The sequence below is a fragment of the Chlorocebus sabaeus genome, chromosome 15 (genome assembly GCF_047675955.1).
Source record: "Chlorocebus sabaeus isolate Y175 chromosome 15, mChlSab1.0.hap1, whole genome shotgun sequence".
Lineage (NCBI taxonomy): Eukaryota > Metazoa > Chordata > Mammalia > Primates > Cercopithecidae > Chlorocebus > Chlorocebus sabaeus.
Window position 1 is genome coordinate 52,283,265 of NC_132918.1, and position 18,659 is coordinate 52,301,923.

Consider the following 18,659-nt stretch of genomic DNA (forward strand, 5'->3'; position numbering starts at 1 on the left):
TCCTCAAAGATTTGTAAAGGGATGTTTAAAAGAAGAAGAAGAAGAAAAAAGAATATGCAACAGAGACCACTGTGTTGTATGTTGTTTGCCAAACCTGGTCCTTTACAGAAAAAGTTTGCCAACTGCTGGTCTAAATAGTGTTCCTTATTGGAAATATGTTTTTTTCATGTGATTTTTCCCCCTGTCTGTAGAATGAAAGCCCTAATCAAAATGGTCTCTTTGTTTCCATATTCTTAAATTTGCATTCTATGACTATGTGAATTAATTAATGATATGGAAGTAGGCATTATAATAGAGTTCATATACAACCCATCCATTTCTGAATATTCAGAGCAATTATACAAACTAGATGATACTACTACTTTTGTATCAAGTATAGTCATTCTAGCATCTAGTGTCTGGCATTAGAGTAAGGTAGAAATGCAAGGATTTTTTTTGTTTTTTAATGGAGTCTCGCTCTATTGCCCAGGCTGGAGTGCGGTGGTATGATCTTGGCTCCCTGCAACCTCCACCCCCCAAGCCCAAGCGATTCTCTTGCTGTAGCCTCCTGAGTAGCTGGGATTATAGGCTCCTGCCACCACACCTGGCTAAATTTTGTATTTTTAGTAGAGATGGGGTTTCACCATGTTGGCCAGGCTGGTCTCGAACTTCTGACCTCAGATGATCCACCCGCCTCGGCCTCCCAAAATGCTGGGATTACAAGCATGAGCCACTACGCCCAGCCGGATGTTTTGTTTTGTTCTTGAATTACTGCGATAACCATAGCAATGACAACAACCAATTATGCAGGGTAAGTCTTTATTCTGTGTTGAGCACTTATCCTGCATAATTCCTGGTATGGTATATTTTTCATATATTCTCCAGTTCCCACACCAACCTTACAAAATGTTGTTGTCTTTCCCCCATTTACAGTGAAGAGACTGAAAGGAAGAGAAGTTTAGTGTTTTGTGCCAGTCCTCATAGCTAGTCAGTGGTAGAACCAGGATTTCATCCAGGTGTCTCTCTCTGATTTTACCTAGTTTTGCCTTCTTTTAGCCAACATGTTAATAAGTGTTTGTTAGGACAGATGTGAAAAAAAGATTCTACCTTCAGGCATTTTCTCTAAACAAGTAAGTTTATCTAGGGAAAAATGCCATTCATCATTCAATCCTGAGATACGTTGAGTCTGAAGTTCAATTTAAGTCAAGATTTGAGTATCATTAAAATGTCAAGGTCAAATTTACAATACTGTTTAAGGAATTCTGCGTGGTCAAGAGAGGTAGAATAGGGGAATTTATTGATGAAGGGTGATGAGAATTCAACTTGAGAACACTGGCTTGGCCAGGTGAGATGGTACACAGCCACTTTGGGAGGCTGAACAGGGAGGATCTCTTGAACCCAGGAGTTGCCAGGTTGGGCAACGTGGTGAAACCCCATCTGTACAAAAATTACCTGGGCATGGTGGTGCACATCTGTAGTCCCAGCTACCCAGGAGGATGAGGTGGGAGGATTGCTTGATCCCAGAAGGCGGAGGTTGCAGTGAGCCCAGATTGCGCCACTGTACTCCACCTTGGGTGACAGAGTGATATACCCTGTCTCAAAAAAAAAAAAAGGTACAATATTTCATGAAGTCATGGAAAGTGATATTGAACAACTGCTTGAAATACGGGAAGACCGTTAAGATATAAGGTCATTGGTGTCTTATTGGGAGGTGAGGTTGAGGAGGAAAGAGGAGGCATGAGACCTCTCAAAATGATTCCTAGCATCCTAGCCTGTGTTCTTTGATGTATGTGGCACTGTCTTAGTCCGTTTGGGCTGCTGTAACAGAGTACCATAGACTGGGTGGCTTATAAACAACAGAAATTTATTTCTCACAATTCTAGGGTTTTTCGTTTGTTTGTTTTGTTCTGTTTTGTTTTGAGACAGCGTCTCGCTTTGTCATCCAGGCTGCATTGCAGTAGTGTGATCTAGGCTCACTGCAGCTGCCTCTTTTCAGGTTCAAGGGATTCCCCTGATTCAGCTTCCTGAGTAACTGGGACTATAGACAGGCGCCACCACGCCCTGCTAATTTTTTGTATTTTTAGTAGAGGCGGGGTTTCACTGTGTTCGCCAGGTTGGTCTTGAACTCCTGAGCTCAAGTGATCCATCCGCCTTGGCCTCCCAAGGTGCTGGGATTACAGGTGTGAGCCACTGCACCTGGCCTGTTTCTCACAATTCTGGAAGCTGGGAAGTCCAAGATCAAGGCACCAGTTCATTCTGTGTCTTACGAGGATGGCTTCCTGGTGCATATATAACTATATTCTTGCTATGTCCTTATATAGCAGAAGAGGAGAGGAAGCTCTCTGGGGTTTATTTTATTTTATTTATTTTATTTTATTTTTATTTTTATTTTTTTTTTATTTTTATTTTTATTTTTTGAGATGGAGTCTCACTTTGTCACCAGGCTGGAGTACAGTGACACGATCTTGGCTCACTGCAACCTCCAACTCCCTGGTTCAAGCGATTCTCCTGCCTCAGCCTCCCAAGTAGCTGGCACTACAGGCAGTGGCCACCGCGCCCAGCTAATTTTTTGTATTTTTAGTAAAGGCAGGGTTTCACCGTGTTTGCCAGGCTGGTCTTGAGCTCCTGAGCTTAAGTGATCCGCCCGCCTCGGCCTCCCAAGGTGCTGGGATTACAGGTGTGATTCACTGCACCTGGCCTGTTTCTCAAAATTCTGAAATCTGGGAAGTCCAAGATCAAGGCACTAGTTCATTATGAGGGATTGCTTCCTGGTCCATACATAACTGTCTTCTTGCTATGTCCTTACATGACAGAAAAGGAGATGAAGCTCTCTAAGTTCTTTTTTTATTTATTTTATTTTATTTTATTTATTTTATTTTATTTTTTGAGTTGGAGTCTCACTCTGACAGGCTGGAGTGCAGTGACACAATCTCACCTCACTGCAACCTCCGACTCCCTGGTTCAGGCGATTTTCCTGCCTCAGCCTCTCAAGTAGCTGGGACTACAGGCGTGAACCACCATGCCCAGCTAATTTTTGTATTTTTAGTAGAAACGGGGTTTTACCATGTTGGCCAGGCTGGTCATGATCTCCTGACCTTGTGATCTGCCCACCGTGGCCTCCCAAAGTGCTGGGATTACAGGTGTGAGCCACCGTACATGGCCTCTGGGGTCTCTTTTATAAGGGCACTAATCTCATTCATGAGGACTCTGCCCTCATGACCTAATCACATCCCAAAGTTTTTACTTCCAAATATCATCACATTAGAGATTAGGTTTCTACATATGAATCCAGCAGGGGAGACACAAACATTCAGTCTATGGCAGGCACCAACTCATAGAAAACACAGAATAATAAGTAAAATACTGGGAAAAAATAGATGTGAAATACTTAGTAAGTTTAGGTTTGAAAAGTTTGAATCTAAGACATCTTAAATTCAGGGGGGTGATTTATTTAAATTAAATTAGTGGAAAATATTATGGAATTGATGTCAGGTCAGTATAGAGAATAGCAGTGAGTTAGTTGTTCAGAGTAGCAGTTGGTTGCTTTGGGAGATAGCTTCTTATATTGTTAGTATATGATCATATAATGGAAAATTACCTTGCTAGATTATGAGAGGATTCAGGTGTTGTCTGTACCACTCAGTCTTATGATGAACAGATCTGGTAATGCTATATCGATTCCAAGCTATATCTTCATTTTTCATTGATTAGTATTTCTGTATGTTTCTATTTACATGTTTCTAAAATTGGACACAATTGCTAATTTATGGTTTAATTAGTATAAAGTATGGCTCTCTTCTTACCAGTGAGAAATGTGTAAGTTTTAAAAAATATATATACAAAATATAGCCACAGGTTATGTGACTTTTTAAAGAAAGTATGTGGCCGGGGGCGGTGGATCATGCCTGTAATCCCAGCACTTTGGGAGGCTGAGGCGGCAGATCACGAGGTCAGGAGTTTGAGACCAGCCTTGCCAACATGGTGAAACCCTGTCTCTACTACAGATACAAAAAATTAGCCGGGTGTGGTGGCACACGCCTGTAATCCCAGCTCCTCGGGAGGCTGAGACAGGATAATTGCTTGAACCCGGAAAACAGAGGTTGCAGTGAGCCAAGATCACGCCATTCCACTCCAGCCTAGGGGACAGTGTGAGACTCCATCTCAAAAAAAAAAAAAAAAAGGAAGCTAAGATGTTCATTGGAAAATGCCTAATGGTAACTGTTAGTTAAATATTAATCTTACCTGTGGAAGCTGTGCGCTATGAATGCAGAGTAAGATGACTTTCAGATTATTAGAAATCTTTATCTTTCAGTAAACTTGTCTACGTTCTAAATATGCATCCATGTAAAATTTGTTAAGGATGTACCTATATAAATATTATGTACATTTGTACATATTATTACATAGTGACTGTAATAGTGATTTTTCAGCATAAATATAACATTTACTGCTTTTTTTCCATCTCTCTTCCCCTTTAGGATGTGTTTAGCTTTCAAGTATCTCCTAATATGAATCCTATCAAAGTAAATGAATTGGCAATCCAAAAACGTTTGACTATTCATGGGAAGGAAGATGAAGTTAGTCCCTATGATTATGTGTTGCAAGTCAGTGGGAGAGTAGAATATGTTTTTGGTGATCATCCACTAATTCAGTTCCAGGTATGTATATTAACTATATTAATTATATTTACCAGAAAAGTCTATGAGTGTATATATATACTTTTTTATTTCTGATTTTAAAAATGTGTTCCCATAGTGGAACGTTTGGAATATACAGAAAATTATACAGTATTAAATAGTATATATTTATAATAGTACTTACCTCTGAAATAATCATTGTTACCATTTTGGCATGTTTTTGTCTCTTTTTTTTGCAGTTATGTATGTATTTTAGCATAATGATTGTACACACGAATATGTGTATGTATGTGTTTGTATTCTGCTTGGCTTTTTTTTTGGTTGTTTTTTTGAGATAGAGTGTTGCTCTGTCACCTAGGCTGGAGTGCAGCGGTATGCAGTCTTGGCTCAGTGCAACCTCCATCTCCCAGATTCAAGCAATCCTCGTGCCTCAGCCACCCGAGTAGCTGGGATTACAGGTGTGCGCCACCATGCCCAGCTTCTTTTTGTATTTTTAGTAGAGATCGGGTTTCACCATCTTGGCCCAAGCTAGTCTCAAATTCCTGGCCTCAAGTGATCCGCCCACCTTGCTTGGCCTTTCCAAGTGCTGAGATTACAGGTGTGAGCCACCATGCCCGGCTCATTCGGCTGTTTTGATTGTTTCAATTTGTCTTATAATTATTGTCTTATATCATTATGAATTTTTAACACTGTTATAGCTGCTTTCTATTTCATCATATGGTATAAATGTGAAATATTCTGGAGGAGGTAAAGTATTTAAAAATTGATTAAATGGTCATCCATTGAATTGTATAAAAACTTATTTGTGATTATCCATTAGCTAAGTGAAGGAAAACTTTTCAGTTCCAGTCTGAAATATTTATGCGTGGAATTTCCCTTGCCTCTTTTTTGTTACTTCCATGTATGGCAAGAATTTTGCAAGCATTAGGTTTGACCTTTCTCAAAAGCCTTTCTTAATCATTCATATATTTGTTTATTTTCATTTAATTAAGAATTCTTTGAGAATATGCTTCTGTACAGCACTGAATTGCCCCAGATTATTTTTGGAGTAAAGTTGAGTTTAAATATGCTATGTGTGGTATAGCACCCCTCCCCCATAAGGTCTACTGTTTAACGACTAGGTCCTTGGCTTTGCCTTCAAGTAACTTGAAGATGTTTTTGTTGAAATACCTTGGAGACTAAAAAATAGTCATCATGTAAAGAATATTATTATAAGTGCCCAGTTAGAGGTTAGTAGTTACAGAATTTTAGGAAAATCTTGTTATTTTGTGATATTATTGTTGTCGTTGTTTAAACAAGAGGGATATAGGCATGCCAATTATAAAGTGATGTGTGTTTGAGAATATGGAGCTGCAGTTTATTAGCAGGTAACATGATGTTACACCTGTTCTTAGGTTTCTGGTGTGGCCCTTAATTTTTGTGATTCAGTACATGTAAGGTCTAGGAGCAGTTATAACTTAGTGCACAGCTTTGGGAGTTGTGGTATTCCGATAGTAAGCTATTGATCTCTAGTCCATAAGAAGAAACAAGATGAAAAGTGCTTGGTGGGCAACCTAGAAGTACTGACTTTTCTTCATGTTCTGCCATCATTCAAGTAGATTCCCGCTTCTTTAATTTAACGTTTCTTTTTACCTTAAGAGATGTAAAGGAGAATGTATATTTTACCAGCATTATCCTTTATTATTATAAAGAAAAACAGAAGCATGTATGTGTTTTTGTGCAGGGTTAGACAGGAGATACCCTGTACAAAAGAGAGACAGAAAGAATATACAGTGTAGGCAAAGGAATGTGAGAGAAATGGATCTTTCTTTTTTTTTTTTTTTTTTTTTTTTCTTTTTTTTTTTGAGATGGAGTCTTGCTCTGTCGCCCAGGCTGGAGCGCAGTGGCGCGATCTTGGCTCACTGCAAGCTCCGCCTCCTGGGTTCACGCCATTCTCCTGCCTCAGCCTCCGGAGTAGCTGGGATTACAGGCGGCAGCCGCCACCACGCCCCGCTAATTTTTTTGTATCTTTTAGTAGAGACGGGGTTTCACTGTGTTAGCCAGGATAGTCCTCATCTCCTGACCACGTGATCCGCCTGCCTCCGCCTCCCGAAGTGCTGGGATTATAGGCGTCAGCCACCGCACCTGGCTGAAAAGGATCTTTCATAGTGAAAAGTTTTTGGATGAATGTATTTATCATAATATCACTTCTGAGAGACATTCTGGAAGGTTTTTTCTTTGACAAAAATGTATTTTTAATGGTTCTCAATTGAATTACAATACATTGAATCACACTCTAGATCTGTATAGGACATTCATTCTTCTGAGGAATACATTGGATTCCTATTCACTTTGTTAGGAATCTTTGGTAATATGAATAATCACCCCTTTTCTTATATGCTTCTGGAGAGTCATTCTGGTTTTGTGGAAATAAAACAGAACATCAAACTGGGATGATTGGTAGGTTTTTGCTGGGAAGATAGCTGGTAATACTTGCCTAGAACTCTGTGATGGAAAGGGGCCGTCTCAGGGATCCATAGAAAGTGTGAGTCTGCCACATGCGAACCACATATTCAGCTTTTCTAGTGAAACTGAAAGCATGGCTGAAGTATGACTTTAGTGTTAGACAAGTGGGTTTAAATCTAGGTTTTACAGATACTAGGTGTGTAACTTAACCCTTCTGAGTTTCATTTCTTTAATATGTTAAATGAGTGTAATGAGATTAGCTGTAACATACAATAATTATCTAACTCAGTTCTTTAGGTACTTAGGTGTTCAGTTAATGATAACTATTTTTTTGTATGGTGATTTTAAATTCTCATATTCTTAGGCTGTGCTTGGTGGCTCACACCTGTAATCCCAGCACTTTGGGAGGCCAAGGTAGGCAGATCACTTCAGCTCAGAAGTTCAAGACCAGCCTGGGTAACATGGCAAAACCCTATCTCTACAAAAAATATAAAAATTAGCTGGGCATGGTGGTGCATACCTGTAGTCCCAGGTACTCTGGAGGCTGCGGTAGGAGGATCACTTTAGCCCAGGAGGTCGAGGCTGCGGTGAGCTGTGATCTTGTCACTGCACTCCAGCCTGGGCAACATAGACCCTGTCTCAAAAAAAAAAAATTATTTTTATATTCTCGATATTCTTGATATGTAGTTTAAGACATACTTTCACAGTGCATTTGATATAGTGTTGTTCAGCTTCATTTTATTCTATTGATTTAGGTGTCAGCTTGAAAATCAATACCTTCCTCTTTCTTGCCCCTATAGTATATCCGGAACTGTGTAATGAACAGGACCCTGCCCCATTTTATACTTGTGGAATGCTGCAAGATCAAGAAAATGTATGAACAGGAAATGATTGCCATAGAGGCTGCCATAAATCGGAATTCATCTAACCTTCCTCTTCCATTACCACCAAAGAAAACGCGAATTATTTCTGTAAGTTTTATTTCTGAACCTTTAGTAACCCCAAAAGGTATGTGATTGTGTTAGTTTACATAAGTTTCACACACATTTCCTTTGCTCACTTCTCCTTCTGTGAAAACCAATGCATATTTGCCAAAAATTGATTACCATTTATTTAAAAATTATCTTTCTAGATATTATTATTTTTACTCAAGCTACAATTAAATGTAAATATGCCGTTTATATTTTTGGTGTTTCTTTCTGCTGAAGAAAAATGTCATCAAATTAGAGGTTTTGATTTAAATATAGGACTTCAGTGAGTAATTGGAGACATTCTAGTAGAAAAGTTAGATGTGCAGACATAATTGAATTAACCAGTATATTTCATTTCTTTTTTTTTTTTTTTTTGAGACGGAGTCTCGCTCTGTCGCCCAGGCTGGAGTGCAGTGGCCGGATCTCAGCTCACTGCAAGCTCTGCCTCCCAGGTTTACGCCGTTCTCCTGCCTCATCCTCCCGAGTAGCTGGGACTATAGGCGCCCGCCACCTCGCCCGGCTAGTTTTTTGTGTTTTTTTTAGTAGAGATGGGGTTTCACTGTGTTAGCCAGGATGGTCTCGATCTCCTGACCTCGTGATCCGCCCATCTCGGCCTCCCAAAGTGCTGGGATTACAGGCTTGAGCCACCGCGCCCGGCAGTATAACTATGGTAGTGTTTTTGGTATAATTTGTCTGTCTTCTTAATACCGAATTCTTTTAGTACTAAACTTTTATGAAGGGCACTATTGTTTTTCAGAATGTAATATATTTGTATAAAGCAAATGTTAAGTTTGTCTTTATTTGAACAGTTAACACTTACTCAGTCATCACAAATTGTATATTGAACTGCTCCTTGATGTTATTTCTATATTAATATAAATGATCAACTCAATTTATAAAAAGCTTTTATTATTATTTGTTAATGCTTTTTAATTTAGTGATATCTGTTAGTATTAATGGAATGCTGCCTATGTTTTGCCGTGAAAGCCAAGTGCTGGGGTTATAATGCTTAATTTAGTGTGTGTGACTTTCAGTTGTTAGTTTAGAGCTCTATTTTCATAGTTTTGCCAATAGACATTAGAACTGATGACAGTTGCATTGCTGGCATAGAATATTCATTTCTTTCATTAAAATAATTTGTATTTGTTTTATTCTTTTACAGCATGTTTGGGAAAATAACAACCCTTTCCAAATTGTCTTGGTTAAGGGAAATAAACTTAACACAGAGGAAACTGTAAAAGTGAGTACCCACTAAGATTTGAATTTGCCATCTGCTCCAGTGTTTGAATAACTCACTGATATGCTCAGTAATGTCACATTGGAGATTGAATTTTACCCATATTGGTCAATTACATGATATAGAATATAGTAATTTATTATAAGACTATTGAGAATTTTTGTTTTAAAATTGGAAAATTTCCTTTTAAAATTCAAAGACTTTTGAATCATTAGAGATCTACTGGAAAGATTGACATTATTTTTCCAGTATATATTACATATTTCTTCTGTGTATTATACATCTATAATTTCTTCTGTGTATTATACAGAAGAAATATATAATATAGATGGGTAAGACTGTGAAGAAAGTTAAGAGAAATAATTCAAAGGTACAAAGGTAGAGTTATCTTGGTTGAATGATTCTAGAGATCGAATGTACAACCTGAAGACTATAGTTAATAATATTTTATACAGGAAATTTGCTAGGAGAGTAGATTTTAGGTACTCTTACCACTCCTCCCTCAAAAAAACAAAGGTAACTATATGTGATGATGGATATGTTAAATTTCAGCAAGTGAAATTTAAGCCAAAACTATAGATCTTATGTGTTTATGCAAGCTTACTCTCCTCTCTCAGCCTTGCCTAGAGCTGCACTGAAACCTCTTTCAGTCTTTTTTTTTTTTCTTTCCTTTTAAACTTGCTGAGCACAGAGAACATGTAATGCCATTTCCTGGAAGAAAGATTACTCCGTTATGGACCACAAGTTGTTAACACATGGGGGCTTATTGCTCAATCCCATACATTTAAATAAAGACTTAACAAAGCATTTTGTCTCAGAGTATAAAGCATTTATTTTCCCTAATTTGCTGGGTTGGAAATTAAGTGAATAATTTTTGTGATCCAAGAAAAGATTTGGTTTATTTGAAATGTTTGTTGCTGTGAAGATATATTCAGGAGCCCTTTGCCAAAAATTATCAATGTCTTGCTTTTGTGCATGGGCATTAAAGATTTTGGGGGAGAGTAGAAGGTTGGTTACCACCTTTGGTGTTAGACAAGTGAGTGAGGCTGTGAAAAAAGTTGAGAGAAATAATTCAAAGGTACAAAGAGTTATCTTGGTTGAATAATTCTGGAGATCTAATATACAACATGAAGACTATAGTTAATAATGTTGTATACAGGAAATTTGCTAGGAAAGTAGATTTTAGGTACTCTTACCACTCCTCAAAAAAGAAAGTTAACTGTGCGTGATAATGGATATGTTAGTTTACTTGACCATGTAGCAAGCACTTTATTCTATATTAAACCATCATGTTGTACACCTTAAATATTTGCAATCTTAGAAGAAGATTCTTTGAGTAGCTATCATTAAAATAAAGGCTTTGCTTTTATATCCTCTGCTAGATTTTTCTTTTTGAGATGGAGTCTCACTGTCGCCCAGGCTAGGTTACAGTGGCACGATCTCAGCTCACTGCAACCTCCGCCTCCTGGGTTCAAGCGATTCTTCTGCCTTAGCTTCCCTAGTAACTGGGACTACAGGTGCACGCCTCCACACCTGGCTAATTTTTGTATTTTTAGTAAGGACAGGGTTTCACCATATTGGCCAGGCTGGTCTCAAACTCCTGACCTCGTGATCTGCCTGCCGTGGCCTCCCAAAGTGCTGGGATTGCAAGTGTGAGCCACTGCACCCGGCCTAGATTTTTCTTTTTAATGAATGTGTTTATGACCAATTAACCTCTGTTTTCTATTTTAGTGGTAATCCTATTTTTGTGTTTTAATTTAAATTTTTCATTTGCAAAAGTATAACATGAATAATTGTTGCAGTAAATGAAAAAGTGCAAATAGGCTGGACATGGTAGCTCACACCTGTAACCCTAGCACTTTGGGAGGCCTAGGCAGGCAGATCACTTGAGTCCAGGAGTTCGAGACCAGCCTGGGCAACATGGCAAAACCCCATCTCTACAAAAAATACAAAACTTAGCTGCGCGTGGTAGCACATGTCTGTAGTCCCAGCTATGAGGAAGGCTGAGGTGGGAGGATCGCTGGAGCCTGGGAGGTCGAGGCTGCCCTGAGCTGAGATTGTGCAACTACATTCCACCACGGTGACAGAGTGAGACCCAATCTCCCCTCAAAAAAAGAAAGGAAAAGAAAAAGTACAAACATGGTTAAGAAGAAAGGTGCTGGTCTCTCCTTACCATCATAAGGGATTCAAAGTTAACAAGCTTTTTGAATGTCCTCCAGGTTTATAAAAATATATATAAACATATGATATGGGAATTAAAGGGGTTTTGGTTGTGTTTATTTCTGTTATTTGTCAAATGATTTGTTTGTTAACAAAGGGATGATACTATATATATTGTTGTATAACTTGATTTATTCACTTTATAATACATGTTGGACATTCCTCTGGATTAGTAAATAGTAGACTTCCTTGAGGATTTTATTCTTTTTTTTTTTTTTTTCCTGAGACAGAGTCTCGCTCTGTCGCCCAGGCTGGAGTGCAGTCGCCCGATCTTGGCTCACTGCAAGCTCCGCCTCCCAGGTTCACGCCATTCTCCTGCCTCAGCCTCCCAAGTAGCTGGGACTGCAGGCGGCCGCCGCCATGCCTGGCTCATTTTTTGTATTTTTGGTAGAGATGGGGTTTCACTGTGGTCTCGGTCTCCTGACCTCGTAATCCACCCACTTCGGCCTCCCAAAGTGCTGGGATTACAGGCGTGAGCCACCGCGCCCAGCATTTTATTCTTTTTTTAAAAAAAGAAATTATTTATTTAGAGACAGGGTATTACTTTGTCACCCTCACTAGTGCAGTGGCATGATCATAGCTCACTGTAACCTTCAACTCCTGGGCTCAAGCGATCCTCCTACCTCAGCTTCCCAAGTAGCTAGGACTACAGGTATACGCCATCACTTCCAGCTAATTTTTATTTTTATTTCTACTTTTATAGAGATAGGGTCTTGCTATGTTGCCAATGCTGGTCTTCAACTCCTGGCCTCAAGCAATCCTCCTGCTTTGGTCTCTCAAAGCACTGGAATTACAGGCACAAGCCACCATGCCAGACCAGGATTTAATTTTTAAAGACAAAAATCACACGGAGTCAAATCTACCCACCAGTCATATGGAATATTATATATATATGGTTTTGTTTAGTAATTCATATGTATAGAATCTACATAATAACAAATGGGAATTTCTACTTGTTCTTCCAATTTGCGAGTTATCGTATTTGTCTTCTGTAGATAATTTATCAGTTCTTTAATTTTTTTATGGTTGGTATTTCTCTGCAGCCCTTTATTTAATTTCTTCCTTAAAAATAACCAAGATAAATATCTTCATGCTTTATTTTTTCTCAAGCATTATGCGTTGCTCCTTTGTCAGTGGTCAGAAACCTAATAAAGTCATTGACATTTTATATCCATGTGTTTTGCCACTTCTATCAGGTATCAAGCTTGATTGATTCTATTGTTTGCAGTTATTATGTTCATGGAGAGGATTAATGAGCTTAATGACAGGTAGTATTTAATGTATGTACCTCATCCCACCGTACCTAGCACTGTCATTCTCTTTTTCTTTCTTCTCCCCAGCAGGATTATATAGTTCAATTTGAGTACATTAAATGTAATTATGACATGATTTTCCTTTAGATATATCTTGCTACACAGGTTAGGAGCTCCAGTAGAATGTTAAAGCAAAATCTGAAAAAAAGTGGCAGCTTTACATCTTTCTTTCCAAACTTTTTTCTTTCCTTTATGCACTGGCTAAGACTCCCAGTACAATTTTAAATAGAAGTGATAAGGGCAAATGGGTTACTCAGGGTTCTCCAGAGAAACACAGCCAATAGGATACAATATGTATATCTATATCTATATTATCACTTACAAATAAATAAGCAAAAAATATAGAAGATTTATTATAAGAAATTGACTTATATGATTATGGAGGTGGGCAGCTGGAGACCCAAGAGAGCCAGTGGTTGAGTTCCAGTCTGCATCTGAAAGCCTGAGAACCAGGAATGCCAGTGGGTGTAGTTCCCATCTGAAGGCTGGTAGGCTTGACACCAGGAAGAGCCAGTGTTTCATTTAAGAGTCCCTAGGCAGGAAAAAAAGCCAATGTCCCAGTTACAAGGCAGTCAAGCAGGAAGAATTCTCTCTTACTTGTGAAGGGTCAGTCTTTGTTTTCTTTTAAGTATTTAGCCAGTTGAATGAGGCTAGCCTACATCAGGGAGGGCAATCTGCTTTACCCAGTCTACTGATTACAATGTTAATCACATCCAAAATCACCCAGAATGATGTTTAACCAAATATCTCATTAGTAACACCCAGAAAAATGTTTGACCAAATATCAGGGCAGCCTGTGACCTCATCAAGTTGACATATAAAATTAACCATTATAGTAGACTTTTTTCTTTTCTTTTCTTTTCTTTTCTTTTTTTTTTTTTTTTTTTTTTTTTTGCCGAGACAGAGTCTCACTCTGTCACCCAGGCTGGAGTGCAGTGGCACAATCTCGGCTCACTGCAACCTCTGCCTCCCAGGTTCAAGTGATTCTCATGCCTCAGTGTGCGGAGTAGCTGGGATTATAGGCGCCTGCCACCACACCCAGCTAATTTTTGTATTTTTAGTAGAGACAGGGTTTCGCCATGTTGGCCAGGATAGTCTTGAACTCCTGACCTCAGGTGATCCACCCACCTCATCCTCCCAAAATGCTGGGATTACAGATGTGAGCTACCACACCCGGCCTGACATCTTGATTTTGTTCTTTATCTTAAAGGACAGCATTCATTCAGTCTTTCAACTTTAATTATAATGTTGTAGTTATTTTCATAGATGCCCCTTATTCAAGAAATTCTCTTCCTGGTTTGCTGAAAATTTTTACCCTTTAAGAAAAAGTTGATTACTTTTTCTGCATTTTTTGACGTGATTTTTGATTTGTATATTTTAATCCATTGGTTTTCTTTTTGTTTTCTTTTTTTTTTTTTTGAGGCAGAGTCTTGCTGTGTCGCCCAGGCTGGAGTGCAGTGGCGCAATCTCAGCTCACTGCAAGGTCCACCTCCTGGGTTCATGCCATTCTCCTGCCTCAGCTTGCCTCAGCCTCCCGAGTAGCTGGGACTATAGGCGCCCACCACCACGCCCGGCTAATTTTTTGTATTTTTTTTAGTAGAGACGGGGTTTCACCGTGTTAGCCGAGATGGTCTTGATCTCCTGACCTCATGATCCACCCGCCTCAGCCTCCCAAAGTGCTGGGATTACAGGCATGAGCCACCTCACCCAGCATCCATTGGTTTTCAAAAGTTGAAAGCAATCTTACTTTTCTGAAATAATGTTCACTCGGTCAAGATGTGTTAGTCTTTTTATACATTATTAAATTTGAGTTATTAATATTTTGTTACGGATTTTATTGTCTCTGCTCATAAGGAAAATTGAGGAACATTGATGTGTTGTTGACTTGTAATGTCTTTCTTTGATTTTGGTATTAGAATAATGTTGGTCTTATTTAATGAGTTGAGAACCCTTTCCCTGCTCTATTTTCTGAACAAGTTTACGTGGGACTGGTATTATTTATTCCTTAAATGTTTGATAGAACTTACTCCATGCCATCTGAGCCTTAAGTTTTCTTTTTTTTTTTTTTGAGACGGAGTCTCACTCTGTCGCCCAGGCTGGAGTGCAGTGGCCGGATCTCAGCTCACTGCAAGCTCCACCTCCCGGGTTTATGCCATTCTCCTGCCTCAGCCTCCTGAGTAGGTGGGACTACAGGTGCCTGCTACCTCGCCTGGCTAGTTTTTTTTGTACTTTTTTAGTAGAGATGGGGTTTCACCGTGTTAACCAGGATGGTCTCGATCTCCTGACCTCGTGATCCACCCGTCTCGGCCTCCCAAAGTGCTGGGATTACAGGCTTGAGCCACTGCGCCCGGCCTAAGTTTTCTTTATGGGAAGATTTTTAATTAGAAATTCAATTTACAGCCAGGCATCATGGCTCATGCCTGTACTACCAGAACTTTGGGAGGCTGAGGCGGGTGGATCACCTGAGGTCAGGAGTTCGAGATCAACCTGACCAACCTGGTGAAACTGTCTCTACTAAAAATACAAAACTTAGCTGGGCATGGTGACGCATGCCTGTAATCCCAGCTACTTGGGATGCTGAGGCGGGAGAATCGCTTGAACCTGGGAGGCAGAGGTTGTGGTGAGCTGAGGTCACTCCATTGCACTCCAGCCTGGGCAGCAAGAGCAAAACTCCATCTCAAAAAAAAAAAAAAAAAAAAAAAAGAAAGAGATTCAAAAGTTATTTAATGGGTATAGTAGACAGATTTTCTGTTTCTTTTGTGTCAATTTTGGTAATTTTTGTTTTTCAGAGAATTTGTTTTGTTGTTGTTGTCTGGCATAAAGTTCATAATAGTCCCTTATATTAGTTTTCTGTTGCTGGATAACAAAATACCATAAACTTAAAACAACATTTACTTACTAGCTCAGCAATCTAGGTGTAGTTTGGCTGCACTCCTTTTTGAAAGCTCTGAAAGAATCTGTTTCTGAACTGATTCAAGTTGTTGGCCCAGTTCTGTTCCAGTTCTGATTCAAGTTGTTGGCCCGGTTCTGATTGTAGGCCTGAGGTCTCCAATTCCCTGCTGGCTGCTGGCTGGGGTCTTCTCTCTGTAACTAGAGGCAGCTCTCAGATCTTTGTCCTGTGGCCCTAACTTTTAAGTCTGGAGAATTTCTCATGTATCAAATTTTCTCATGCTTTGACTCTTTTGCTAGGAAGAGCTGAGTGTCTTTTAAGGGTTCAACAAATAAGTCAGGCTCACTGAGGATTATCTGTCCTCCTTATAGCCGACACTATCATATAGTATAACCTAATCACAGTAGTCTAATCCATCGTGTTTGCAGTCTCAGAGATCATACAGGACACATGACTCTGTATGAGGTCTGTAACAGAAATCTCACGTGTTCAGTGTTGACTCACCACTCTACCTCCCTGGCACTTGAACGTCTTCCGTCTCTGTGGGAGTGCTTGGAATTCTGTAGCATATAGCTTCCTGGTCAGTCTTTCCTCAGCCTTGTAGGGCTTTTTGTTTGTTGTTTGTTTTTGTTTTTTTTTTAAAGACAGAGTCTTGCTCCATCACCCAGGTTGGAATGCAGTGGATAAAACACAGCTCACTGCAACCTTGACTTCCTGGGCTCAAGAGAGCCTCCTGCCTCAGACTCCTGTGTCTCTGGGACTACAGGCATGCACCATCACACCTAGCTAATTTTTTTTTTTTTTTTTACTTTTTATAGAGACGAGATTTCACTGTGTTGTCCAGGTTGACCTCAAACTCCTCCGCTCAAGTGATCATTCTGTCTCAGCCTCCCAAAGTGCTGGGATTTCAGGCATGAGCCACGAAGACTGGCTAGCCTTGTAGTGTTTTTGTCTTTCATGTGTATATCTTAATTAATATTCAGCAGAAGCCTGAACTCAGTGTTGCCTAAAATCTAGAAGATGGCATTATTTATAGCTGTGGATAGCTCTAGCGGGAAAGGCATCTTCTGACTCTTAGAGAATGTATGAATTGCACCTTTTTTTCTCCTCTTTTTGTTTCTTTTCTCTCTTTTGCATTGTCCCAGTCTCTGAACAGTATTGTGGCAATAGCAACAGTGGTAGCAGTGGCAGTGGCAGGAGCAGTGGGGACAGGCAGAGCCTAAGACTTAGAGTTGAATGTCTGCTTCAATTATAGGAGTGGTAAACACCCTTCTAGTGTTTAGCATAGTGTTTAGCATAGTTGCAGGAAGTGTGGGTGAATAAAGCCTCAGCTTTCTGGTTGGGTAACAAGTAAAGTGGAGCCCCAGCCTACTAAAAAATACTTGGAACATTGCAGAGTGAGATAAGCTCAGGAAAGCAACCTCTTAAAGTTATTTGTGTTTATAAGCTTATTTCTGAGCTGTGCATATGAGTATCTGCTCTTAACAGTCTACATACTTTGAGAAGTGAACAGTGGCATATTCCATTACCCAAGTCTCAGACTGATTAATGTGTAGTGCACGCATGGGACAGATGCAAATAGCCCTACAAGAAGACTTGAAAACTGAACTGGTATTGGAACTGCAGCTTACAGAAGGCTCATGGAAACTTGCAACTGTTGAACCTAACTAACTATGGTCCCCTAAAACAAAAATATCAACATTCTCCATAGGATATAAACAAGACCCAGTGTCTCATAACATAATAGACAAAATATCTGGAATACAATTCAAAATTAGTTGACACATAAAGAATAAGGAAAATCTGAAGTTGTGGACGATGATAGTTCAGTAAGCATCAGTGACAAGATGACACAGATTTTGTTGGAATTATCTTACAGAAACATTAAAGCAGTTATGAAAATGCTATAATAACTAAGGGCAAATACAATAGGAGGGACTGGAAAGGGAGAAAGTTTCAGCCACTAAATAGAAGATATAAGGAGGAATCAAATGGAAAATTCAGAACTAAAAAATATAATAACTGAAATTTTAAAATACACTGAATGGACCTAATAGCAGAATGGTAATGAGAAAGGAAAGGGTCAGTGAACTTAAAGATTAATCAATACAAATTTTCCAGTTTAAAAGAGTAAAATGGGAGAAAAACTTGATAGAGCCCCAGGAACCTGTGAGAAAATACCAGAAAGTCTAACATTTGTGCAATCTGACTTTGAGAAAAAGAAGAGCAAAAGTACAGTTCAGGAAGACTACTTAAGGAAATAATCACAGGAAACTAGATTATTGGCAAAGTCAGCAAAAGACAGAAACACAAATTCAAGAAGCCCAAGAGAAATACAAGTGCAGACATATCCTGTATCACACGTATCAGTCATACATCATAATTCCCCATAGCCTAGTTATATAGGTCGCAGGACTCCTTATCTATTAAAGTATATAACCCAAGGAAATTGTATCTTTGATCTTAAACATTAAAAAAAATATATTTAGGGAGTATAAATGCAGATTTCTTACATGCATATATTACATAGTAGTGAAGTCTGGACTTTTAGTGTATTCATCACCCAAATACTGAACACTATGCCCAACAGGTAAATTTTCAACCCTCACGACCCAACCCCCTACTCCCCTACTTTCCCTGTATCTTCCTCTTTTTATCTTCTTCTTTCAGTGCCTGGAACACTAAATAAATATTTGTGCAATGAATGAATACGTTTTAACATAACTGTCTCTAACATTTTATCCTTAGTTTAAGGTCACACAGTATTCTTCTCATAAGTCAGAACAAAGCTACCTTCTTACAAATTGTGACATAATGAAGAATATATGTTTGGTCTCCGCCCTGACTTTTGGCACAGAGCTCCTTAAGTCCCTTGTCATTTCCTGAGTGATAGGAGCATCTATTATTCTAATGGTTTGATCTAGTCTCAGGGTCCTGACAAAAGAGCTTTCAAGACCCATGGAATCT

General features: G+C 39.2%; 1 protein-coding gene across 6 annotated transcripts in view; it reads left to right on the plus strand.

Annotated features, from left to right (window-relative positions):
• Nucleotides 1–18,659, plus strand: part of PIK3CB (phosphatidylinositol-4,5-bisphosphate 3-kinase catalytic subunit beta) — a 183,726-nt gene that overhangs the window by 90,040 nt on the left and 75,027 nt on the right. For all 6 annotated transcript variants that reach the window (XM_073023562.1, XM_073023563.1, XM_073023564.1 and 3 more), the window contains 3 exons: nucleotides 4,458–4,637; nucleotides 7,862–8,032; nucleotides 9,195–9,272. In XM_073023562.1, coding sequence (XP_072879663.1) covers nucleotides 4,458–4,637; nucleotides 7,862–8,032; nucleotides 9,195–9,272 — 429 coding nt within the window. The remainder of the gene's footprint in view (nucleotides 1–4,457; nucleotides 4,638–7,861; nucleotides 8,033–9,194; nucleotides 9,273–18,659) is intronic.